The sequence below is a fragment of the Heteronotia binoei genome, chromosome 15, assembly GCF_032191835.1.
Source record: "Heteronotia binoei isolate CCM8104 ecotype False Entrance Well chromosome 15, APGP_CSIRO_Hbin_v1, whole genome shotgun sequence".
In the NCBI taxonomy this organism is placed as follows: Eukaryota; Metazoa; Chordata; class Lepidosauria; order Squamata; family Gekkonidae; genus Heteronotia; species Heteronotia binoei.
This window is the reverse complement of record NC_083237.1, coordinates 43,407,297-43,433,637: the sequence shown is the minus strand read 5'-3', so window position 1 is coordinate 43,433,637 and position 26,341 is coordinate 43,407,297. Positions and strand designations below refer to the sequence as shown.

The 26,341-nt window shown below is 45.0% G+C and overlaps 1 protein-coding gene and 1 non-coding gene across 2 annotated transcripts in view; both read right to left on the bottom strand.

Annotated features, from left to right (window-relative positions):
* Nucleotides 1-26,060, bottom strand: part of SLC27A5 (solute carrier family 27 member 5) — a 33,106-nt gene extending 7,046 nt beyond the window's left edge. Inside the window, exons 1-7 of the mRNA XM_060255958.1 lie at nt 25,337-26,060; nt 14,968-15,177; nt 12,457-12,615; nt 10,320-10,444; nt 8,407-8,601; nt 2,561-2,651; nt 720-918 (exon numbers count right to left, since the gene is read on the bottom strand). Coding sequence (XP_060111941.1) covers nt 720-918; nt 2,561-2,651; nt 8,407-8,601; nt 10,320-10,444; nt 12,457-12,615; nt 14,968-15,177; nt 25,337-25,814 — 1,457 coding nt within the window. The 5' untranslated portion in view covers nt 25,815-26,060. The remainder of the gene's footprint in view (nt 1-719; nt 919-2,560; nt 2,652-8,406; nt 8,602-10,319; nt 10,445-12,456; nt 12,616-14,967; nt 15,178-25,336) is intronic.
* TRNAA-UGC (transfer RNA alanine (anticodon UGC)) lies at nt 1,182-1,253 on the bottom strand. The gene has a single exon. It is a non-coding gene; the product is annotated as a tRNA-Ala (tRNA).
* Nucleotides 26,061-26,341: the final 281 nt, after the last annotated feature.

Below are 26,341 nucleotides of genomic sequence, written 5' to 3'. Positions count from 1 at the left end.
TGAGAGGACTCTCACAGCAGCTGCCCTTTCAAGGACAACTCTGTCAGAGCTATGGCTGACCCAAGGCCATTACAGCAGCTGCAAGTGGAGGAGTGGGGAATCAAACCCGGTTCTCCCAGATAAGAGTCCACGCACTTAACCACTACACCAAACTGGCTCTTTTCAGTTCGCCCAGCATTTCACCATTATGGTGTGTATGTCATGCTGACAGTTATCAGCCATATGCTGTTGCGTAGTTTTGCTGCCTATGTTTGTAAGATTGTTTATTGTGCTGTTTCTGACTTTATAATACTTGTTTTTATGATGTTATTCTGATATGTTTGATTTTATTGTTGTAAGCTGCTCTGAGCCCACTTGCAGGATATAAATCTAAAAATTAAATTAAATTAAAGCAAATGCTACAAAAAGGCTGGTGGCTTCCAGTGCTCTCTCTTCTCCTAAGGGAACCAAACTCTGGGATTGTTCAGTGCTCAAGGAGACGGAGAGTGGATCAGCTGCGTAAGGTCTCCTCTCTTCACTTGCCATGGACTTTATTCAAATTGGTGTCCTGCGTGTCTCAGAATTGAGTTCCCAGAAGGGAACTCACAGTACACAGAGAAAGTTCTCCTGGTGGGCCCAGACAGGGCCCAAGGACTTTGTAACCTGTAGTTAGCCCTAATTTAAGTCACTCCCAGGGGACAAACAACTCATCCCCACCCACGCAATGTGGAGAGTCTCACCGGAAAGTATCTCCTACTCGGTCCTGGAAATATACAAAGCCTTCATGGTCTACTCTCAGGAGGTCTCCACTATTGAAATAGCAGTCTCCTTTCTTCCGGACATCCCAGAGAATCTTCTTCTCTGACTTCTGACGGTCCCCAGCATAGCCCGTAAATGGGTTTATGGTTGTTATCTTGCCCACCAGCAAACCTGTCTCACCTGGGAAATGAAAAGGGAATCGTGGAGTCACACACGAATCTACCTTATATTGAATCAGACCATTGGTCCGCAGTCAGTACTGGGTGCAATCACACACACACACACAATAAATAATATGCTTTGCAACTGGATTTTTACTGTGTAAGAAAATCCACTTGCAACCAGTCACCATGTAAAAGCCCCACTGTCTATGCAGGCTGGCAGCAGCTCCCCAGGGTTTCAGGTAAAAGTCTTTTATATACCTTCTACCTGGTCCTTTTAACTGGAGATGCTGGGGATTGAACCTGGGACCTTCTGTGTGCAAAACAAAGGCTCTACCACTGAGCCACATCCCCCTCCCCCATACAAAGAGCCAAGGACAGGGCAATTCTCTCGGGTGTTTCAAATGAGAGAAGCCCAGTGTTAGTAGGGATTAATCCTTTGCCTGATGTAGAATTTGGTTTGGAAACAGGAAGATAGCTAGCATACCTATTGCACAGCACTTACCGTATATCATTTTTAATTGGAAGACTGACAATCTGATTATATGAACTCTATGCCTTCATTTGAAATGGATAATTAAGAGGATCATATTTTATCCGCAATCAAGATCGGCTGGCATTGAAAGCTTCCAACAGAACCGTATATTAATTTATGGGTGTGGATGAACTTGTTGTAAACCCCTGGGGATTTATTTAGATTTGTTCATTGGAGTAAAGGTGTTTATAATTTTCTCAATAAGAGTTTTGTTCAATTTGCATAGTAATTTAAGTCACATTTTTTTAAAATTTTCATTAGCTTCCAGGTGAGGGCTCAATATTCCCCAGACTTCTTAGAAAGCTTGTTGTTTGAAAAATTTGTTTCACTTCTGCTGGAGAAAATGGCTGCTTTGTTTTTAAAAAAAGAGTGAGTATGTGTGCATGTGCTTGCATGTCTGGAAGTCATGGTGACTTCTGGCAACCACTTAGGGTTCCCAAGTCCCCCGGTGCCTCTGGCGGGGGCTTTTTTGTCCTATTGTACCATAGAGTTTTCCCTCCCAAATCGCTAGAGCATCTGGAAAAACCAAAGAGAGGCCGATGAATGATGTCGTCAGCGTGATGACATCACTTCTGGGTGGCACATTGGGTTGGCATGTTGGGCCAGCGGGTTGGGAACCTTCAGGGCAGGAGAACCCCTGCCCGGCCTGGGGGCATGGGAGTCCTACAACCCCTAGTGGAGCTAGGACTTTTCCAGAAAGGTGGCTTGTATTGCCTGCCTCTGCATTCCAGCCCTGGTATGCCTTGGAGATCTCCCACCCAAGCACTTGCCAGGGTCAGCTCAGATTAGCTTCCAAGATCTGACGAGATCAGGTGTGCCTAGACTAGTCAGACTGGGGCAAGGAAACAGCTGCTTTGGAAGGTGGACTGCATGGCACTATAGCCTACTGAGACCCATCTCCTCCCTAAAGCCCACCTTCCCAGCTCCATCATCAAATCTCCAGGTATTTCCAAACCAAGAGCTGGTGACCCTATGTAATACACAAAAAGATAGCCCAGAGGCCAGCAGCGTTTGTGTTTCAAATGCATTCTAAAATAGGGCACCAGAGCCAAGAGGCTCCACAAAACATACCAAACAAGAACATAACAATTCAGAACCAGTCCAAAACTGAAGGCTCGTACCTTACCTGGAGCTACAGGGATGCAGTAGCCTTTCTTATCCCTCACAGGTTCACTTGTGTCAGGGTCGTACTGAACAAGTTCAAAGTCAGACAGTTTCTAAAGGGGAATAAATGGGAGATGAAGACATGAGCCTAAAGAAGAAAGATTTGTGGTGACTGTTCACCTGTGCCCCCCCCCATTGGGGGAGGGGTAGAACTGTACCAAACCATTACCACCTTTACACACTTGTATTTCTGCTACTTTTAGCAAGAATATTCAATCCTTTGCATTTGCCTCTGTTCCCCAGAAATGTAATCTAAACTAATTTGTAACACACAAGCTATAACTACATGTAATGCTTGGAATTCAGTCAGTAGAACTCCAAACATGGGATGTGGCTCTTCAAAGCAGCTGAAATGAGAGACCCAGTCTGGATTGGGATCATATCACTGGAAAAGGGTGAGATAAGCTTCCTCTCTCACCCTCCCTAATAACTTTAGGCACCATAAGAATACCTGTCTTTTTTCTCAGTGAGAGTTTCAAGCAAGTAGGAGTGGATGCCATTTTTATCAGGAAAATGGAACATTTGGGGGGGTGGCATGGAGTTAACCCACCCCACTCCAGCACGATACCCTTAATCCAAACTGAGTCTCCCCATGGCTGGTTTTTGACACATCTGGGATTTCGATTGTGAAAGCCTGTTTTGGCTGTTTTGTGTTCCATATTACAAATTACAGCGACTTTCCACCTTTTTAACACACACTTATTCACTTATTTTCTTCATGTATATCCTGCCTCTCTCCACAATGGGCATTCAAAGCAGCTAACAGCATTCCCCTCTCTTCCATGTTATCTTCAAAAGAACCATGGGAGATAGGATAGGCTGAGAGGGAGCCTGCCCAATCTATGGCAGAGCGGGGATTTGAACCTGGGTCTTCCAGATCCCAGTCTGACACTTTACCTACACTGGCTATCACTGGAAATGTCTCCTTTCCTCACCACAGAGCCCAAGGAATTGAATTGATGAGAGCAGGGGTCCTTATGTAGAAAAAGAGGTGCCGGAGCTTATTAGCACAATTCATTTGCATATGCCACATACCCCTGACATCACCAGAAGGTGAACTAAATTATATCTACCTCAAAATGCTTCTTGAATTATAATTGGCATAATAAAACTTTACTCCCATCATATTTTTAAAATTACTTTCTCCTCTGTGGCCACAGTGGCATTATGAAGATTTCCATCTGTCTGCTTTATATATTTTGGTTCTTTCCCCAATTTTTGTGGGGGGGAATATTAGAAAGTTTGTCAAATTCTCACAGAGGGCTTGAACAATGGAGCCCAGGAGCAATTATTGGGGGGGGGGGGGGTAGGCTTGCCAGTCCTCAGGTCCCAGCAGGGGTTCTCCCTCTTTCCCAGGCTCCTTCCCGCCCCCAGTCAGCTGGCCAGGGGGTCCAATTCTATGAGCCCCAAAAGAAGGTGCCCCATCCTTCATTATTTCCTATGGAAGGAAGGCATTTAAAAAGGTGTGCTTCCCTTTAAATGTGATGGCCAGAACTCCCTTGGAGTTCAGTTATGCTTGTCACAGCCTTGCTCCTGGCTCTGCCCCCAATGTCTCTTGGCTCTACCCCCAAAGTCCCCAGATATTTCTTGAATTGGACTTTGCAAACCTAGGGGGGGGGGTTAAGAAAGAAAGAGCACAATAAAATTTAGAGTTTCTGGAGCACTGCTCCTGTGAGCTCCTGCCCAAAATGAGGCCTGGGTGAGAGTTATAAGAATTCTTGGTTAAAGATTCCAGGTTCCTATTAAGATTGCCAACTGCTTGGTGAAAAAAAAAGTCCTGTCCCCTTAAGAGAAGTTTAGTAGGATGTTATTTACCAGCTTCAGTTTCATACATTAAGTCTTTATTAAAAGGGACAGAACCTGTTTTCCAGGCCTGTTATCAACCCTAGTTCCTGTATCTAGAATTGTTTTCTGGAGTGTTTTGGGAAACCAGTCTAAGGTTGCGATCACACACACACAATAATGCATTCTCAATCCACTTTCAGCGCTCTTTCCAGATGGATTTTGCCCGTTCACACCGTAAAATCTAGTTGGAAAGTGCATTGAAAGTGCATTATTTAGTATGTGTGATCACAGCCTCAATGTTCAATCCATGTTCTCTTATTTGACAGCAAATCAACAGAACCCAGTTCAGGGAAGTTCGCTTCTGAGTAAGCATACGCGAAATCTCCTTTGTGTAAACAGCATGTAGAAGAACCTCACAAGACAGAGAGGACTTTGCTCATTGGCTACATTCTACTCGTTGGCTGTGACAATTAATCATTATCTAATTTTCAACTGAAATTAATTCAAAGTCCAAGCCCAGCTGACACCACTGCACATGCTCCACCCAAGTCAATACTTGCATGGCCTTTTTGAGCAATGGCCTCTTGACAGAGGGTGTCAAAAGGTGCTTAGTTATCCTACAACTTTAAAACCTGTGTCTCTGTGTGTATGTGTGTTCTAATCAGCCTAAATAGAGGCTGCTTCTGAGCGGGTGCAAAAATGTGTCCTAAGGTTGCCAAATCAGGGTTGGAGATTTGGGGGGTGGAGCCTGTGGAGGGTAGGATTTGAGGAAGGGAGGGATTTCAAGGAGTATAACGCCATCGAATCCACCTTCCAAAGAAGTCATGTTCTCCAGGTGATCTCTGCAGATCTCTATAAGTTTGAAGATCAGTTGTAATTCTAGGGAGAACTGCAGGCCCCATCTGGAGGCTGGTAACTCTTCAAGTTAATTATCACCCACCCCTTCTTCCTGTGTGCTGCCAAGGAAATAGACAAGCAGCCTGTCTTTTAGGGTTGCCAAGTCCAATTCAAGAAATATTTGGAAACTTTATTTTTATTCATTCATTTCCATTTCTATCCCGCCTTTCCCATAAGCGGGCTCAGTTAAGCTCCTCCCTCCCCACCTGGCATGGCCCTGAGTTTACCCAGCACAACATCTATTAACTTTTTAAAAAATGGCTGGGCAGATCTCATCTTCCAGAATTTTGTTTGTTCTGAATTCAACTACCTCAAGGGGTTGTTGTCAGAAGGTTTGTCAGGTCCTCCCTGGCCACAGGCAGGGAATGGTGGGGTGTGTGCGTAGAGTTGCCAGATGCAGATTAGGAAATTCCTGGATATTTGGGGAAGGAGCCTGGGGAGGACAGGGACCTTGGTGGAGTACAATGCCATACAGTCCACCCTCCAAAGCATCCACTTTCTCCTGAAGAACCATCCCTGTAGCCTGGAGATGAGCTGTAATTCCAGGGTCCCACCTGGAGGCTGGCATCCCTAGTTGTCCAGTTCAAGGGCGGAGGGATGGACACATTTCACATACTCTGCTCTGGACTCCTTGGAGCCAAGGTTGGGATAAAAGAATAATACTAGTGGAAAAGGTGAACAAGGCTTTTTCAAGTCACCAAAGGTTCACTTTCTTCTAAGGGTTGTCCCAACAGAAACAAGGATGGGGCAGAGAAACCTTGGCAAGGAGTGGCAGAACTTATTCCAATTTTAGTTATTCCAAAGTTGGAAAGCAGTTAGACCGATCCCAGCAGCAGAGTTGGCAAGGATATGCCTTATTTGTTATTAAAACACACTGGCTGCTCTCATGTTGCTCCAACCAGCAGAACAGAAAACTTTTGCTTGTGTGGGTGGAAGAGATCTTATCATTCCATCCTCACAATCCCCAACAAGAAAGGAATCTCAGCCAAGTCCTCTATAAACTGAGAAGTCTTCCTATTGCTATTATTCTCCATTACAATGGAGAAGACTGTTGCTTCGGGGTATCAAAACCAAGCTATTCAATCATTCCATACCTGACGGTCTCATTTCTAATGAAAAAGCCTATGGCAAGTTAGGAATGGTTCAAATGGAACTAAGACAAAGCTGAGAACTGCTGCCATAATGTAAAAATCCAAATCTACTTGCCAGGATCTCAACAAATTAAATATCTTTTAAATAACATTTTGTGAAAGGGACCAAGGTGAAGACAGTATGTCAAAGTGCTCTTGGTCTTTGATTGTTAATAAAAGGAATGTTCTGCAGGTTATGAAGATTATGTGCAAGCACTGGCATATTGCGCGAACAGCTTTAGTGGGGTTGGAATTTCCCACTGTGGGCTGGAAACAGGACCGGAACCTGCAGGACCTCCTTGTACATTCTGATTTGGTTTTAAAGAAAGAATCTGTGTCTCACCTTCCTTCTGGACACTGGAAATGTGGGAAGAATTGTACTGTATGTCAGCATACTATTCAGTCCAATGGTGTGTATAAACAATTTTACATGGCATTTAAGACACTATTCTAACTGTGAATCATCTAGGATTATTTATTATCTTAGTTGTAGCTGTATGTTATATTACATAGGATCTATGATAAGACCTTTTAAGGTCTGTTTTTTGGAACACCTCTCTTGAGTTAAATTGAAGGTGATGGAGGCTCCGATTGTGAACCATACGACAGAACGTGGTCATGATCCGAAGCAACTTAGGGGTGGTATTGTCTATAAATTACAGCAGAATAATTCATATGATGTAAAGGATTTGCACAAACTTTTATTTCAAAAGGAATCATATTTTATTCAGAAGTTCAATACAGTTGTGCCTTTTGGTCTAAATTCAGTCTTGGACTTAACTCCTTTTTTGTGATATTGTTTTGGTACCATCTTTACTTGTAAAATTGTGAGCTCACCTGTGTGTATTTAAAATTGAGTGTCACCTGTGTGTATTTAAGGATTAGGCTGGGCATTTTCCACTTGAGAACCGCAAATGCCACTTTGAGAAATTGACTGTGTGTATATTGTCTTTGAGCATTGGGTGAGTGGAACTCTTCTCAGACCTACCTTGAAATTAGTTTCTTGTCTTTCTTAGTAATTCATTTTTCTGTATGTATATGTTCAGTTCCAGATTACTGAAGTATTTTGATCAGAGGAAGTCGCCATCGAAACACGTACATTCTACCTAGGAAACGTGTTATCAAACGTACTTCTCTTCATCAACGGAACCTACATTTCATTACCACTAAATTGTTTTTGGAAGTTCTTTAAACAGTCACTTGTTTCTCTACGGAGAGGTCTGCGTATCAACATAGCTACACTTGAGCAGCACATCCTGGTGGACTTTAAATTGATTGACTCTCAAATTTTGTATTATTTAAATATTTGTCAATGTATTTTTGGAAGAAATACCAGTTCTATCTGTACATTTAATGCTTAAAGTGCATTCCACAGAGCATTAATTAGTCTTCAAGTAAAATTTTCTTTTTGAATGCAGTGAGTGCAATTGTAAATTCTCATAAGATTTTCTGAGTGATTTTTGCATTATTTAGGAACACAGTTTTCTCTTGGTTTGTAACCTTCCAATGTTCCTCCCTCTTGGTTTACCCAACCTCCAGGTACCGGCTTTCCCTTTGACCCAATTCAAAGGGAAACTATGGGTACAACTGCTGGTCCATGCGGGCACTATGCCTACAGCCGATCTGAGCAGGGGGTGGAGTTAAGTTCCACTTTCAAAATGGGAGTGCTAAATGTAATCCTCCAAAATGAGGTACATAGTGCTCTTCAGGGTTGTTTCAGATTGTAAAAATTGTTGGAGTGAGTGACTCAGCATGCCTGCCGATTGCAGGGAGTGCTACATAACTCTGTGTGTGTACATCCCTTGACTAGGATGCCTCTCTTTGTCTTAACGTGGGAGCTGCCCTCTGACTCCTCCTCTCTCGGAGTGTTCTTTTGTTCTCCCCTATGCCCCTTATGGCAGGGATGGCCAAACTGCAGTTCAGGAGCAACATATGGCTCTTTCAAACATATTGTGTGGCTCTAGAACATACATTTTCCCTGTTGAGTGCTCATTACCTTCAAGAAGATGTTGACCCTTCCTACAGCTCCAACTTTCCCAGAGTAATTTATGAATCCAACATTTCCCTCTGTGGCTCCATAGACCTCACAGATCTGGATGGGTCCAAATCGGCGTAGGAACTCCTTCCAGACCTCCACTCGTATGCCGTTGCCCACTGCTTTTTTTACATTGTGCTCACGGTCATTCTGCTTCTGCAAAGGGACAAGTCCAGAGGATTGCTGCTGTACTCATGACCTGCCACTACGTAAACTAGGCAATTGCCTAGAGCACCAGCCTTCTGGAGGTACCAAATTAGGCACACACACCCATGTGACTCAGTGATGTTATCAGTGCAGGGGGAGAGGGGTTAGCCTTGCCTAGGGTACCAGACAGTCTAGGGCTGGCCCTGCTTGTGACGTTTTAGAAATAGCTGCTTGCTTGCCCACTTACCCTCCAAGTAGGAAAACTTTGTCAATGTGGGCCCATTTTTCTCCTTTATGATGAATTACAAATGACTAATATGGCAGAAAATGAATAGCTGGGTTTTGTGGAAAATCCATTCAGAAAAACAAAGTCTGTGAGTTGTCCCTGGCATGAATATTTCCCACATGTTCAAGCCAGACATCCTTGCATGGCAGAGAGAGTCCATTTGTGGGGGGCCAGGTCTCTGCTATGTAAGTGACTTAGGGTAGCTCTAGGAATTGCCAGGGATGCTATGGTGAAACCAGCAATATATGGTGTTTCCTAGAGCTACCTTATGTTACTTACAGGTTTCCTCCAGAAGGGATGTAGTAGTGATGCAGAGGATGTAGCAGCTCACATGTCCCTGCCAGCTGCCAGGAATAACCACACAACCCTATTTGTTTGCAATGACCCATATTGTGCTACAAAACCACTGAGAGGTAAACTAGACGATACATTTCTCCACAAATAAGGTCGTCATAGACCCACCTGTTAACCAGACAAATGTCCCCTGAGCCATTTCGGGTCAGGGATATGGTGGAAGAGGTCTGAAGCCCCATTTTCCTCCCATGTTCTGGTCCCAATATGAATCAGACCCTGGGTCTTACTTCCTACCAGATTGTATAGGACTCCCCCCCACACCCGACCCAACCCAATCCATGGAGAAATGTCCCATCTAACCTAGTGTAATCATTAACCTGCAAGGTTTTCCTCTGTAAGAAATATACAGGAGTGGATGGATACAACCAAAGGGTTGGTTCCAACCACCTCTTCCAAACAGCTTTTCTGCTGGTAAAAAAAAGGAAGGAAGGGTCCCGTTTGACCACTCAGAAGGCTGTGCTGGAGATCATTTTGGAGAAAAAGCTGGCTGGATCCAACCCAAAGTCTATCTAAAAGATAAGCCTTCAATGCCTGTTTAATATGAAGTGCCCAATACGGGATCTGTTGGTTCTGTCTGACCTAGACATCCATCCATCCAGATATTCATACCTCACTTTACTGCCAAATGAGGATCAAGCAAATTCATGGGTGGAAGCCATCTCTACGACCTCAGACCCGCTTGTATGGAGGTTGGAAGGATGGAACTTAGCATGCAAAACACATGGGCTGCTACAGAGCTATAGCCCCTCATCTACTGAAAACATTTGGTTGGATCCAGTCACTGGTGAAAAAGAAAGGTGAAAATCCCCTTTAGTCGCTCAAAAAGCTACACTGAGGATCCTAGGACCTGTTTGAACAAAAGCCACATGGTATGGGGGCTGTAATAAGGAGTGTAACTGGGCAAGATTTAGTGACAAAACTGCATGGAACTGTGCATAAAGAGACATATTAGAACTCCATGGTATGATCTTGGCCCTGGTGTCAGGAATTTCTGATGTCTGTATCACCCACACACACCTGTATGAGATCTTAACTCTTTGCAACATTTTGTGTGACACTGATCTATCATGAGTAATGTGTTACTCACCGGTGGTGCATGACACAGGTAGCGCATTACTTCTCCTACGTACTGGATCACAGAGACACGGTACCGTCTACAATCATCCCAGAATTGGGAAACAGAGAACTTTGACTTCAAAACACACGTGCAACCTTATGGGAGAGACAGAGAAGGTTATTTGGGAGTGGTGATATGCCACACCAAGGATGAAAACAGATATGATGAGGAACCCCGCCCCAGATCTTAACATGAGCACAGTTTCCAAGCTAAAATTAATAGCTGCAAAGCAAACACTGGCATTGCTGTCAATTTGGTCCCTCCCTCATGTTTGAGGTGCTAAAACTGCCCCCAGGGGAATAGATAGAAAGACTCTCAACTTCATAACAAGGGGAACACCCAGTCAATGCCACACAGAGAAAGATTTTGCTGCTAATGTGCAAAACTGGTTTGTTTCCCCAGAGCTTAACCTTTGGAGGAAAAAAGAAAGAATGTTTGGAATTTGGGGCTAGAGGAGTGTGACGGAAAGCTAGGGGTTAACCAGAAACTGAAGACGCACACGGCCTGCGTCAGGTGACCTGAGGGTGGGGGCAAAGTGCTCGGAGCTCTCAGGGAGGGAAAGTGGTTGAGTGACAGAAACTGCTGAGGCAGTCATTCAGTCAGAAGTCTGTCAGTGTTGGGGCCTGACAGAGACTGAGAGGGTCAGTTCGTGCCTGACCGAGGCTGGGAGGGCAGCTGATCCTGTGAAGGAGCTTGAGACAGTGGCGGGAAAGACTTCCAGAGGCTGCAAGCTCGACAAAACCAGCCAAGAGGGCTGTGTGTGTGTGAGTCAGTCAAGACCTGAACGGTCACAGACACCTATAGACAACTCTGAAGATCTAGTGAGGTGGTTGAGGGAGCGGATGTGGGTCTGAGACACCAGAAGGACTGGTAATAGTGGCTCCAGTCGAGGGGTGGCGCATCATTCCCAAGAGGCCAGACCTTGGCTAGAGGTGGAGAGTGAGTTATAGGAAAACTGTGAACTGAAACCTGAGAGACTCAAGAAGGAAAAAGTTAATGTAAAGCCTGAAACAACTGAGCAACGTGTTAGCCTGTGTAAATATCTCCCATATCCCCAGTTTAAAGACTTTGTGTTATAATAAATCTGTGGTTTGAGTTAAAGTTCTCGAGAGCCTATATTTTTGGGAAGAACAAACAAAGCTGCTGTGGTCCCCTAAGAAGTAAATTCTATTTCCATCAGATAATAACAAAGTAAAATACCCCGAAGAGACTGAGTTAAAGAGATCCAGTGAGGCCGTGAGGTTGGCGCTGCTATAAGGAGAAACCTTCTGCTCAGTTAGCCAGATTTCAGCAATATCTCTGTCTACATCCCATTTTTTACCTTGCCTCTCCTTTCCAAGGCATTTAGGGGCAGCATATGTCATTCTCTGCCCCCCCCCCCCTCCACAGTTGATCCTCATAACAGCCCCATGAGATAGGCTGGGCTGAAAGAGTGGGACTCACCCAAAGTCACAAAGAAAGCTTCATGGCTGGGTGAGGTTTTGAACTCAGATTTCCCAGACCAACATGCTAACCACTATACTACACAGGCTTTCAGTGACATTATAAGGCATATACAGCTATGGTTCATTGCCAATTGAGAAGGGCTGATACCATTTCACGGATACAGACCTATTAAAAGAGTAGCTCAAGAGGGAAGGCAGCAGGGAAGACAGTTCTATTTAGTCACATCTCAAGCTAAGCGGGGTTGGTACTTGAAAGAGAGACCAGCAAGACAGGTTCTGCAGAGAAATGCAATGGTCAACCACCTTTGCTTCTCACCTGCCTTGAAAGCTTCTTGCTGGGGTCACCAGAAGAAGTCACCTGATGGCACTTTACACACACACACGCACAAACACAGAGTGTGGTTTATCTTGTGTTTTCTCACACTGGAGAGAAAGAAGGGAAATTTCCCAATTCCCTAACCCTTCTCGTCCTCCCTTCTGCAAGTGCTGACAGGCCTCCACCTAGTATTTTTGTTTCTACTAGTGTCAATCGCACACACCTAGAGTCCTCCCTTCTGCAAGTGCTGACAGGCCTCCACCTAGTACTTCTGTTTCTACCAGTGTCAATCGCACACACCTAGAGTGATGGTGAACTTAGACTTTCATGGACTTGCTATACATACCAACCTCCAAGCACCCTCCAAACCCCACCACAAGCCCAGCTGTGTGGTACAAGGGGAGTGCGGTGTAGACAATGTCCTCAGGAGAGATCCCCCACAGGTGAAAGACGCTGGACATACGCGCCAGCCTTTTGTGATTGACGATGGCAGCTTTGGGTAGCCCTGGAGGCAGGCAGAGAAAGAAAAGAGGAGCACTTAGTTTCCCCTAAGCAAGAAACAGATGTTGGAGAAGTGACAGTTTGCTAAGAGTCTAGTTACTGTAAATACTGTAGTTTTGTCCACTTGTACTCTAGGGAGCATTGTGGAGAATTCTCTAGAGTTGGAGGTTTACTGAATGTTTTCTCTTGTAGATAGATCCAAGTGGGCAGCCCTGTTTCATCAAGTGTAGCTATATATCCACAGTATTCCAATGCATTACTTTTTTAGAATAGTGTATCAGAATAATGTTTTTTGTACTGACATACTCAAATAAGAGATATTGGCTGTTTATCTCATTACATATATTAAACCCATCTTCCACTATATTTTAATGTATTTGTTTTCTAATGGCAAACTAGAATGATGTTTATATATATATATATATATGTTACATGCTAAAAGGTAAATTAGTTGGATGGAAAAAACTTCTGAGAAAGAAATGCATTCATTTTGGCCCAGGCTTACTAGCAAAAGAATAATTAACAGACATTCTCACATTCTGACATGTTACTGTATTGGTTTCCCACGCTAATGCTACTCAGATCAAAGGTTTTCTCAATCTGTTAATTTTGCTATTCTGCCATTGGATTTTAACTTTGTACCACTTTGCATTCTAAACCCCTGCCCACCAGCTATATGTAGCCCTGCTCACTGCACCTCATTCCTTGTCTGAAGAAGCGTGCATGCACACAAAAGTTTCCATTCTGACTAAAACTTTGTTGGTCTTAAAGGTGCTACTGGACTCCTACTTTGTTTTCTCTTGTAGTTCAGCCTCCCTCTTGTTTTCTCTTTCTGCTGTGAGTTCCACTGTGTAAATGTTTGTGCTCTGAAGGCCTCTCTGTTGCCTTAGTGGCCTGCAATCAGCTACCATCATTTTGCAAAAACCTGTTGCAGTAAATTCATTGAAAGCAAACTCCAAGGTATGGATTGGATTTATTTCCTGAACTCTGGGAACAACAGGAAGGTTCTTTCTTTTTATATCCATGTAACAATTCCAGGGCACTCACTGCAGTGGCAGTCCTTGGAGAGTTAAGAGCAGACCCAATAGATCTTTTTTTTCTGTGCTATGAATCAGCTTTCAGTCAGCCCTAAATTGAAGGTTGCAGAGACTTAGGGAGAATTCAGGGGCTAGAACAAGTGATTAAGCATATCAACGTGCAATGCCACTTCCTTTACAAAACCAGACATCATTGCATAGGGGTTGCACTCCAGGATTCATTCAAACTATGATTAAACCATAGAGTTTGGAGTGAATCCTAGAGCACTGTGTTGATACGATGATGTCACCTATGGTTTCATCCCAGAAGTGATATCACATGTTGGGTTCGTGGTGTTTTTTTGCTTCTTTGTATCTCTTAGACCACGTTTGATCCTTTGCTTGCATAATGCTATTCATATTTTGCAGACAGGGCCATTTCAGATCAAGTAAATGACATGGGAAGAGGCTTAAGACTAAAGCTGCCAACCTTCAGGTGAGGGTTGGTGTTCTCTTGGGAATTGCTACTAATCTCCAGGCTGCAGAGATCAGCTCCCTTGGAGAAAATGGCTGCTTTGGAGGGTGGACTCTTTGGCATTCTACCCCATTGAGGTTTCTCCCCGCCCCACATCCTGTCCCCTCCAGACTCCATCCCCAAATCCCCAGGAATTTCCCTATGCAGAGTTGGCAGTCTTGCTTACAATCTTGCATACTATGATTCCAAGAAGTATCTGGACTCCCTACATGAAAATTAAGTTCTGATTAAAGAACTCTCAGAAGACATGGACCAATGGGGGAATTTGAGGACTCTGTAGTGTGTTTCCTGATTTAAATCGCATAGCTGTCCCCCATTAAAACAATCCAGGGGAAGGCTAAAGAGAGATTTTTCTCTCTCCTTCTCCCAAAGTATTAGAACTCAAGGGCATCCAATGAAATTGATGGGCAGTAGATTAGGATGGACAGAAGGAAATACTTCTTTACGCAGAGAGTGATGCAGATGTGGAATTCATTGCCAGAGGATGTAGTGATGGCAACAGGCATAGACAGCTACTAGCCATGGTGACAAAAGAGAACCTCCATGTTCAAGGGCAGTGAGCCTCAGAATCCCAGTGCCAGGAGGAAACACAGGGGGAAGGCCACAGCCTCTATGCCCTGTTGTTGGACCTCCAGAGGAATTGGTTGGCCACTGTGTGACACAGGATGCTGGACTAGATAGACCTCTGGTCTGACCCAGCAGGTGTCTTCTTATGTTCTTGGGAGGGAGGGTGAGAAATTTCCCGGCACAGAGTGTCCTTCAGTTCCTCCCCCCTCACTACCCCCTCAAATTTCTTCCCCCTTACCTGTGGTTCCAGAGGTGAAAATATATAAGGATGCAGATTCAGGAGCGAGGTTAGCTCGGAAGGAAAAGGGTATGGCCTCAGCAGAGCTGGATTTGATTTGTCCCAGCAAGGCTTCCACCCCCTCAGTGGGGGAATCTTTGCTCAGATAGAAAACTTTTATCCCTTCCTTCCTGAGGCTGGGCAGGATGTCCTCAATTGCTGTTTTGAAATCTTCAGAGGAGGAAAAGAGAAAAGACAAAGTGTTCAGTGAGACCATATTTTGTTATTTTTTGTGAACCCATTTGCAACACTGAAAGGAAAACCCTAAATTCTATGAACAGGAAAGATATTACCCCCTCACCTCCTTAAGTGTTCATCATGAGGCCGACTGCAGATATCTGGTCCACAGATAGCCCGTTTACCATCCATTAGGGCAAGGGCCTTTTGGTGGCTGCCCCTGCCTTCTGAAACCAGCTCCCCAAAGAGATTCGTGTGACAGAGGATCTATTAGGATTCCATAAGGCACACAAGGCTGCCTTGTTTTGTGCAGCATTTAATTAACCAAGACTGGTTGAGTTTTAATTAGAATCTGTTTATTGTGTTTATTTGTATTTATAGGCTTTATGATCTACTCAACCTTAATTTAAGTTTCATACTATGTTTGTATATGCTGTGAACCAGAGTTCTCTGTTAAGGAGAGGGGGCAGGTTATAAATTAAACAAACAAACAAATAAATGGTGTTTGACCAAGAATGACCAGCTAGTATAATTCAGAAATGGGCTGCTTCCCTCTGGCAATATAGGCCTAGCAAACAACAAGGAAAAACAAACAGTGAGAGTAACAATAAAAAATGCTCCTTGCTGCTACAGGACAGCAAGAGTGGAGACTAGCAGCGCCATAGAACCATAAAATCACAGAGTTGGAAGGGGTCATACAGGCCACCTAGTCCAACCCCCTCCTCAAGGCAGGATCAGTCTAGACTAGAGCATCCTTGACAAGTGTTTGTCCAGCCGCTGTTTAAAGTCTGCCAGTGAGAACAGAAGACAGAAGAGATTGGATTTATACCCCACCCTTCACTCAGAGTCTCAGAGCAATTTACAATCTCCTTCCCTTCCTCTCCCCACAAAAGACACCCTGTGAAGTGGGTGGGGCTGAGACACCTCTGACTGAAAGCTGCTCTTGAGAGAACAGCTCTGAGAGAACTGTGACTGGCCCAAGATAGCAGGTGCATAGTTTCAAAGGAGTTAGCCGTGTTAGGCTGCTGCTGCAAAATAGTGAAGAGTCCAGTTGCACTTTTAAGACTAAAGATTTTATTGTAGCATAAGCTTTTGAGAAACACAGCTCTCTTCGTCAGATGCAGGTGCATGTGAAAGAGTGGGGAATCAAAGTCGGTTCTCCCAGATTAGAGTCCTCACACTTAACCACTACACCAAACTGACTTTTGCCAAACTGGTGGTGAGGAGGAGCTCACCACCTCCCTAGGTAGCCAATTCCACTGTTGAACAGCTCTAACTTGTGGGGTGGGAGTGGGGAAACCCTTAGAGACCAACAAGATCCTGGGGGCATAAGTTTTCGAGAGTCAAAGCTCCCTTCTTCAGATGCAGACTGGAATGGAGATCTCCGGTTCCAGTATCCCAACCAGAAAGGCATAGAGGATACAGGGAGGGGTGTTGCAAAGAAGGAACTCAGGGTGCAGAAGCACAGTGTGCATCATAACTAGCTAGATTACAGCAGAGGAGAAATGCAGGAAATTAGTATCCATAGTGAGATAAGACTCCTATGTCCCTTTTCACCCCTGAGGAATTTATTGTTTTAAACTGGTGCATGAACTCAGGTTAAGCAATTTGCCGCTGCAAATGCATGACAATTTACCCTGCCCCTCTCAGCAGCTGCAACTGCCACCCGCCGGACAGCAGGAGATTTCTGACAACTGGTTCACCCCTTAACTAGCTATATAGGGCTCAGAAAGCCCTCCAATGGCATAGAGTGCAGGGGCAGGTTCAGGGGAAATGGCACCAATCTGGGTGGCCTGAAAAAGACCTGCAGGGCTCTTCTTATAGCAGCTACTAGTCATGGTGACCGAGGGGAACCTCCACATTCAGAGAATGTGAATCCCAGAACCAGGAGGCAACATCAGGGGAAGGCTTTGGCCTCTGTGCCCCGTTGTTGGCCCTCCAGAGGACTTGGTTGGCCATTGTGTGAGGCAGGCTACTAGACTAGATGCATCACTGATCTGATCCAGCAGGGCTCTTCTTATCTACAAGGCATCCACCATGTTTGTACTGCAGGGTTACCTCAAAAAATTGGTCAGGTGGGGTAGCACTGGATTACTGCCTCTTTGAGAGGGGAGAAAGTGTCCTTCCTCTGCCCTGACCTAGATAGCCCAGACAAGTCCAATCTCTTCAGAACTCAGAAGCTTAGCAGGGCCGACTCTGGCAAGTACTTGGATGGAATACCAAAGGTGAGGGAAGGCTTTGTTCAGCCAGGTACCTCCCTGAATACACTTTCAGACCTCCACAGTAGGGGTCAGTCACCTGAGGTCACCATGTCTTCTGGGTGCAGACACACACACTCACGCATGCACAGAAAAATACAAAAATGCCAAAACAAGAAAACCTGTCCCTCCAAAGAAGCGCTCATTTCTTAAATGTCATGTCCACCATGGTTCAAGGGCTTTGTGCATTTCTCTCCTGCTCTTCTATATAAAGGTGGTTTAGAACAGTGTTTCCCAACCTGAAGGTCGAAACCAAAAGGAGGTCATGAAGCATCTGATAATGGGCCATGGGCCAGCCCACCTTAATGGCCAGCCCTTCCCTTTCCACTGCCCTCTTCCATATTAGGGAAACCAAGGTCTGCCCCTGTAAACTGCATCTTCCATGTCATTCATTAGTTGGTATTTTTTCTTCACTGCACATCCATGTTGACCAAGTCAAATGTGTCCTGATGGTCGCTAAAATGAGTGAGGACTTTAGAGGAGAACAGAGAGAGCAATGGAGAAAGAGAGGGTGGTCAAAGGCTGGAATGTAACCTCCACAGGCAAAGGCTGCATATGTCAGAATGCCACCTGCTTGGGGTTCATATTGTGGATGCAGCTGTGCCCTTTGTGAAATGTTTGTTGGTTCTTCAAAAACATCTGGTTAGCCAGTGCAGAAAAAAAATGCTGAACTAGATGGTGGCAGGGGTCATAGTTTGCCTCTGGTGACAAAAAGCCTTGGGCCAGCATTGGTACCAAGTAAGTTTGGGCTTGTGGGTCACCATACCAAAAAGACTGGGAACCCCTGGTTTAGGATCCTTGCACCATTTTCTTTTAAGCCACCTGATAAAAATCACCAGATAGCAATAAACTTAAGCAAACAACAAGGAAAATCAAACTGAGAGTAACAATTAAAAAAATGGCAGTTAAACTGTCAGTATAATTAAATAGTTTGCTTTTGTAATTGATATAAAGTTGATAACTGAGGGAAAGGGGGTGCTGCAGGGGAGGCGGGCCTTGCCTAGAGACAGTATTGCAGAAGAGCCACAGCATATATATTTGTTGAAACCTATAGGGAGGTTTGTAGCAATAATAGAATCCCTTCCCATGTCCCCACAGTGTGAGAACCAATGTGGTATTACAGGGCTGCCAACCTCCAGGTGGTAGCTGGAGATCTCCCACTATTACAACTGATCTCCAGGCAACAGAGATCAGTTCATCAGCAGAAAATGGCCACATTGGAAGATGGACTCTATGACTTGAGAGCCAGTTTGGTGTAGTGGTTAAGTGTGTGGACTCTTATCTGGGAGAAATGGGTTTGATTCCCCACTCCTCCACTTGCACCTGCTGGAATGGCCTTGGGTCAGTCATAGCTCATGTAGGAGTTGTCCTTGAAAGGGTAGCTGCTGCAAGACCTCTCTCAGCCCTACCCACCTCACAGGGTGTCTGTTGTGTGTGTGTGTGGGGGGGAAGTAAAGGAGATTGTGACCACTCTGAGATTCAGAGTATAGGGAAGGATATAAATCCAATATCTTCTTCATACCCCATTGAAGTCCCTCCCCTCATCAAGCCCTGCCCCCTCCTCAGGCTCCACCCGCAAAATCTCCAGGTATCCCAGTCGGGAGCTGACAATTCTAGTGGCATAGTGGTTGTCAGACCAGGGTCTGAGGGTCCTAGGTTCCGGTCTGCACTCTGCCATGGCAGTCTGCTAAGTGACCTTTGGCCAGTTGTGAACGCTTAGCCTAATCTACCTCACAGGGTCGTTGTTGGTATAAAATAGAAGACATGGGAAGAATGAGGTAAGCTGCTTTGTGTCCCCGCTGGGGAGAAAGTCAGGGTATACATGACATAAATACATAAATCAATGCAATTTCTAACCACAATTGTTTTGCCAGATTTACCAGAGTGCTTCTTGTTGTGCTTGAAACAAATTCTTCAAAGCACAGCCGATGCTACTGCAGCTGCATATCAAGCATGAACTCTACGCCAAATGCCTTTTGGATTAGATGGTGACAGTCCATTCAATTTGCCCACCTCTATTAGTTCCCTTGTCTGGAGCACATCTTGATTTCATGGGAGTTTTAAAAAGTTATCTGAAACATCAGGGAGACAGATTCCTGTATATCCACCTTGAGGGTGGGGGAGGGGGAGAATAGATTTCTTTAACAGTACAATTGCTTAGACCAGAAACTTCCCCTTTCACTTCTCTTTTGAATTCTAGGGTTCTCAGGGAGCCGCTCCAATTAACCATTAGAAAAACCAAACAAAGACACGTTTCCTGCCACCCCGCCCCTGCACTTAGACCTTTCCCCATTATTTATTTGCTTCATTTATAGCCTGCCTTTCTCCTCACTGGGGATTCAAAGTGGCTTTTACATTGTTCTCCTTTCCTTGTGGCGCAGAGTGGCAAAGCAGCAGTATTGCAGTACTGTGGTCTGAACTCTCTGCTCATGACCTGAATTCAATTCCGGCGGAAGCTGGATTCAAGTAGCTGGCCCAAGGTTGACTCAGCCTTCCATCCTTCCGAGGTCGGTAAAATGAGTACCCAGCTTGCTGGGGGGGAAGTGTAAAAAAAGACTGGAGAAGGCAATGGCAAACCACCCCGTAAAAAGTCTGCCATGAAAATGTGAAAGCAACGTCACCCCAGAGTCGGAAACGACTGGTGCTTGCACAGGGGGCCTTTCCTTTCCTCCAATTTATGTCTTCCCAACAACTATGTGAGATTGATTAGGCTAAGAGCATGGGACTGGCCCAAGATCACCCAGCGAGCTTTGATAGCTGAGTGGGGGATTTGAACCTGGGTCTCCCAGACTGTAGTCTAACCATGACACCACACTGGCTCATTAATGTTGAATCAGTGAGGTTGTTACTTTCACTGCTGCAGAGCAAAGGGTTTATTTGCCTTGCCTTTTATACCCTGGATTAAAATCCTGCCCCAAATCCAAACTGGAACACATCACCCAGATATTGCGAAGGTCATCTTCAAAGCATGCCTTCAGTTTACTTTTGTTCAGGTCAACTTCATTGTAACAAGATGTACTCGGAGTTAAAGAGCCCCCCCCCTCCCTGAGCTATTTTCCTCTTTGAAATAACTGGTAGTACTGCCAATCCTCAGTTGAGGGCAGGGGATCCCCTGGTTTGCAGGCTCGCCCCCTACTTCAGGGTTATCAGAAAGTGTGTGTGGGGGGAGTTGAATGTCTGCTGGGTACTCCATTATACCCTATAGAGACCAGTCCCCATAGGGTATAGTGGAGAATCAATCTGTGGATATCTGGGGCTCCAAGGGGCTGTTTTTTGTGGTAGAGGCACAAAATTTTCCATACAGCATCAGGTGCCTCTCCTTAAAATAAAGTTCAATTCTATGAGCCTCCAATTCTATGAGCCTCAAAAGAAGGTGCCCCCATCCTCCAATATTTCCAGCGAAGGGCAGGCATGTAAAAGGAACACGATCCCTTTAAATGTGATGGCCAGAACTCCCTTCAGAGTTCAATCATGCTTGCCACACCCTTGATCCTGGCTCCACCCCCAAAGTCTCCTGGCTCCACTCCAAGAGTCCCCAGATATTCCAAGTTGGGCCTGGCAATCCCTCGTTCTAGTGGCTTGCCTGTCAAGCATGAGATTTCAAAATAACCAGTCCTTGGCTTTTGAAACAAAGTTAGGTTTATTGATAATCCATGTGGCTCATTCGAACTGAAGATTGGAACTGATACTTTGTAGCACTAGAATACATGCTTTAAAATGGCACATCAAAGGTTCTATAAACAATTCTACATTCACGTGTGAAATTCACACGCTGGGTTCCTTATCTATATTGCGACTAGCACATCCTGGGTCCAGGCCTGGCTGGGCCTGGGAACAAGTCCCAGGAGGTCTTATCTTCAAAGAGGACATTCCTGCATCTGTTAGTAAAAGTGAAAGAAGAAAGGTGGGGGCTGCTATTTTGATGTGTCCACGTTTAATTCTGGGTTAGCAACAACTCTACAATCTGAATTGAATTCTACGATATAAAAGTAACAGTTCTCAAGTCTGGCTTCTACAATATAAAATGAGTATACAATGCTTGACATTGCCTTTGGTAAAGAAAAATAAGCTTTGTAGAACAGACATGAAAGTCTGTGCAATGTGTGCTTTCTAGGGTTGTCAACTCCAGGTTGGGAAATTCATGGCAACGTTGTGGGTGGAGTCTGGGGGAAGTGGGGTTTGGGGAGGGAGCTCAGCAGTATCTAATTCATAGAGTCCACCCTCCAAAGTAGCTACTTTCTCCAGGGGAGCTGGTCTCTGTTTTCTGGAGAACAATTCGAATGTTGGGTGATCTCCAGGCCTCACCTGGATGTGTTTATAGAAAACAACTAAAGGTTATAGTGTCCAAAATTGCTAAAATATATATTGACAATAAATATCCTGAAGGTGAACATACAATAATTACAAAGAATTCACATTTTTGTATACAATATACAGTAAGGTATCCACTTGAAAGGGTTCCCAAGGAATCCCAATATAAAGAAGACTGCAGGTTTATACTCCGCCCTTCTCTCTGAATCAGAGACTCAGAGCGCTTACAGTCTCCTATATCTTCTCCCCTCACAACAGACACCCTGTGAGGTGGGTGGGGGTGAGAAGATTCTCACAGCAGCTGCCCTTTCAAGGACAACCTCTGTGAGAGCTATGGCTAACCCAAGGCCATTCCAGCAGGTGCAAGTGGAGGAGTGGGGAATCAAACCCAGTTCTCCCAGATAAGAGTCTGCACACAACCACTACACCAAACTGGCTGATAAAGTATCAACTCGGTGGAATTCACAATCACATGAAGGAGTCCCGATGAACAGGAAGTTGACTTGGCACTCCTGCTTTGATTACTCTTCCAGCATGGGATATTTCAATAAGTTATACAATTTTACAAACCGGCTTATGCTCAGAATGGCTCCGTGACTTCTCTCCAATTTTTCTCACCTGGATGTGGGCAACCCAACCTTTGACCCTTATTATGACAGGTTTTATGAACCCCCCTCCCTCAATGCATGAACCTCAGCTGAGATGAGGTGGGTTTGTAAAATTGTTTTGGAGACTTAAAACACAATGCCTGAGGTGTGTCTAAGCGAAGTTCAAACTTACACAACAGGGGTCCATGCCGAAATGTGGTTAAGTTTCAGGACCAGATATGATTTTTCAAAACAAGAAAATTAAGCCCTGACCTGGATAGCCCAGGCAAGCCTAATATTGTCAGATCTCAGAAGTTATGCAGCGTCTGCTCTGGCAAGCACTTGGATGGGAGACCTCCATGGAACACCAGAAGTCGGGAGGATGGAGCAGCCTTTATTCAGCCACCTCCCTGATTAGCCTCCAGGCCCCCAGGAGAGGTCAAGTCACTAGAGGTCACCATGACTTCCAGGTGCAGAAACACACACATGCACACACACAAGAATAGAAAAGAAAATTAAGATATATTGCAGGGTGGGGGAGGATGCTGCTAGAATAGCCAGTCTATGAACGGAATGAATGGCAAGGTTTTTGTGAGAGTAAAGGGCTTCTAAGAGCTGCTTTATCAAAAGGGGAACAACAGAGGTGCACAGTTGATCCCTTTAAGCTGCAGAGCCTTGTGAGCAAAAATTGTGCTTTGTGAGCTACTGGCATTAAAGTTGTGAGCTACTGCATAAATTATTGTGCTCTGAGGTCATCCTTTCTGAACTAAAACAAGAATGTGTGAGCTGGAGGCTGAAAATCTGTGAGCTAGCTCATGCTAACTCAGCTTAGAGGGAACACCATTGCCAGGAATCCAAATGCAAACCCTGTGCAGATTTATGACAGTAGAAGAAGAAGATATTGGATTTATATCCTGCTCTCCACTCCGAAGAGTCTCAGAGCAGCTCACAATCTCCTTTACCTTCCTCCCCCACAACAGACACCCTGTGAGGTGGGTGGGGCTGAGAGAGCTCTCCCAGAAGCTGCCCTTTCAAGGACAACCTCTGCCAGAGCTATGGCTGACCCAAGGCCATGCCAGCAGGTGCAAGTGAAGGAGTGGGGAATCAAACTCGTTCTCCCAGATAAGAGTCCGCACACTTAACCACTACACCAAGCTGGCTCTCAGTACACAGGTGTTCCTGCGTATATTTTTCTGCAAGACCTCACCTGTGCACTTCCTAATAAAGGACTTGTAAAAACCAAGGTCTGGGTGGTGGAAATTGTATGACTCCAACTGTCTGCAGTCCACAATGTTAAGTTCATGTTTAATAATGTTACATAGTATGTTATCAGTGAAACAAATGGGGCTTTGTTATACTGGCTCTTTGTTGATCTAGTGCTGTGAACAGTTAGATTTGAGTGTGGGAACACCTTAGAGACTAACAAGTGTTTTGAAAGCTTGCACCCTGAAACTCTGGTTGCCACTGGACTCAAATCGAACTGTTCTACTGCAGATCAACAGGGCTGCCCTCTGAGACTGTGCTGGGAATGTTGATGTGGTTTGGCTCTTTAAAGACAAAAGGCAGCAGACTCGTGATCTACCAGAGAAACATGTGCCCTTCTGCAATTTCACAAGATTAACACTGTGCCCTTCCCCCATTCTCACCGCTGGTGTTAACACACATTGCCAAACTCTGCAGAGCTAACACCTGCTTAGGTCTGGAGTCTGCTGGCTGGGGCTGATGGGAGTTGTAGGCAAAAAACATCTGGAGAGCCAACGTTCCTTATACTCCTGTTCTATATCTTCTCTCCCCACAACAGACACCCTGTGAGGTGGGTGTGGCTGAGAGGGCTCTCACAGCAGCTGCCCTTTCAAGGACAACCTCTGCCACAGCTATGGATAACCCAAGGCCATTCCAGCAGGTGCAAGTGGATGAGTGGGGAATCAAACTCGGTTCTCCCAGATAAGAGTCCACGCACTTAACCACTACACCAAAAGCAAAACGCCCCCGTGTAACAGTCTCAGTGCTCACAAATTACAAAAACAGTCAAATATTCTATTATAAATCATGCAAATGATCAAGAATAGTTAATCCCACAGTATATTCTATATCAACAAGTGCATAGAAAAGACATCCACTATTCATATGAGGAGGAAGAGAGAATCCACATCAGTCCAACCAGTAAGTCTTTTTGTCCTTGAGCCCAGTCAATAACTTCTCTGCATGCAGATCTCTGCCATCCCAAGTGTTGTGGTGAATATAGGAGTAAAGATAAGTCTTTGAACTTCAATCCAACTCGATTCCAGTTGGCAGAGATCCACTTGTCTTTCTGTCCTTGAACCCAGTCAATAACATCTTTACAAGTGGATCTCTGCTGTCCCAAGTCATGTGATGAATACAGGAGTGAAGACTGTCTTTAAACTTCAATCCAACTCAATTCCAGTCGGCAGAGATCCACTTATTGGTTGGGTTCAAGGACAAAAAGACTTAGCAGTTGATGGGGGTTCTCTATACCTCATCATATGGGTGGTGGATGTTCTTTTCTATGCACTCATTGTCATAGAGTACATTGTGGCATTAGCTATTCTTGAATTAACTTGTTTATATAGAGTATAGAATCATATTGTTGGAAGGTATGTTGTGGAATTAACTATTATTGATCATTTGCACAATTTATAATAGAATATTTGACTAGGTCTGGAGTTTGGCTACCTGGAGCATACAGATCCAACTGTCAAGGTAGCCTCAAGCTCTGAAACTGGTTTCAGGCAAAACGGGCATCAAAGGCAGCAATTCTACAAACGTTAATTTAATCGGCAACTTTCCCCCAGTGTTCAACATGGGAGCTTTGGCATCCCACTATCTTCTCATGAATTGGAAAAGAAGCATCAGGGCTGTGCAGAGAAGAGAGGACTATGTTAGAATTACCTCAGGTTTTTTCAGCCCCCAGTAGCAGAGACATGGCATTATTTTTTTCCATTTTGGATCTCTCACTTTGCACAATATTCTCCTTACCTGGAGTGGTCAGGAGCACCTTGGTTTCGCAGGAGCTGAGGGCGTGCAACAGAACCTTGGAGCGGACATTATAGTTGACACACGCTGTGGCACAGCCGATCTTTGCCAGGCCGAACCAGGCCCAGATGTAGGCAGGGCAGTTCTTCAGGAAAACAGCTGCCGTTTCTCCTTCTTTCAGCCCCACCTGGCCCTGGAAGACTCGAGCTGCCTGGTTGCTGAGCCTGTCGATGTCTTGGTAGGTATAGGCCTCATCTTCAAAGAGAATTAGGGTCTTTGCGGGGTGCTTCCGGACTTTTGCTAAAAACAGGTCCACGATAGTGAAGATAGGCTTGCTCTGGAGACGCCTGCCACACCTGTATCCCACATATATGGTCTGGAAGAATATCTTCAAGTCCAGCCAAATGTAAGGGAAGAAGAGATTTCCCAAGAAGGGCAAGAGGACCAGAAGTCCTAGAAGAACTGTGTACAGGTTCAGCATGACTGAGATGATCTTACCTCAGGAGCACGACTCTGAAAGTTCTCTGCTCAGGCTCCGCCAAGCACTGCAGCATTGTGCGAGAAAGGCAAAGATCAAAAATACAACAGGGCAGAATTCTCTCTCTCTCTCTCCCTTCCTCTCTGTCCCCATACGCCAATCTGAGGAAATCCTTCCCTTCTGTAAACTTTAACCACAGCTGCAGAGAGCTGCCCAGCTCTTCCCTTTCGGTGCACCTCCCTTGAATCAGGCACAAGCTGTTGTCTGCAGCAGAGAACACCTCCTGCCAGGGCATGCAAGGGCAGGGATTTGGGGAGAACACCCTGGGAGGAGCTGTTTACACCTCAAAGGAGAAAGATGACTAGCAGTTTCCAGCAGCAGGTTTGGGAAAGCTGAACAATGAATCCGCAAGAATGTCCCTGGCACAGGGACAGCAGAAATGCTGGAGAATAACCGAAGTAGCTTTGCTTGGGAAAAGAAAGAAGGAATTATTTGACCAGCCAAAATCCAGAAGTAGAATGACCCAAATG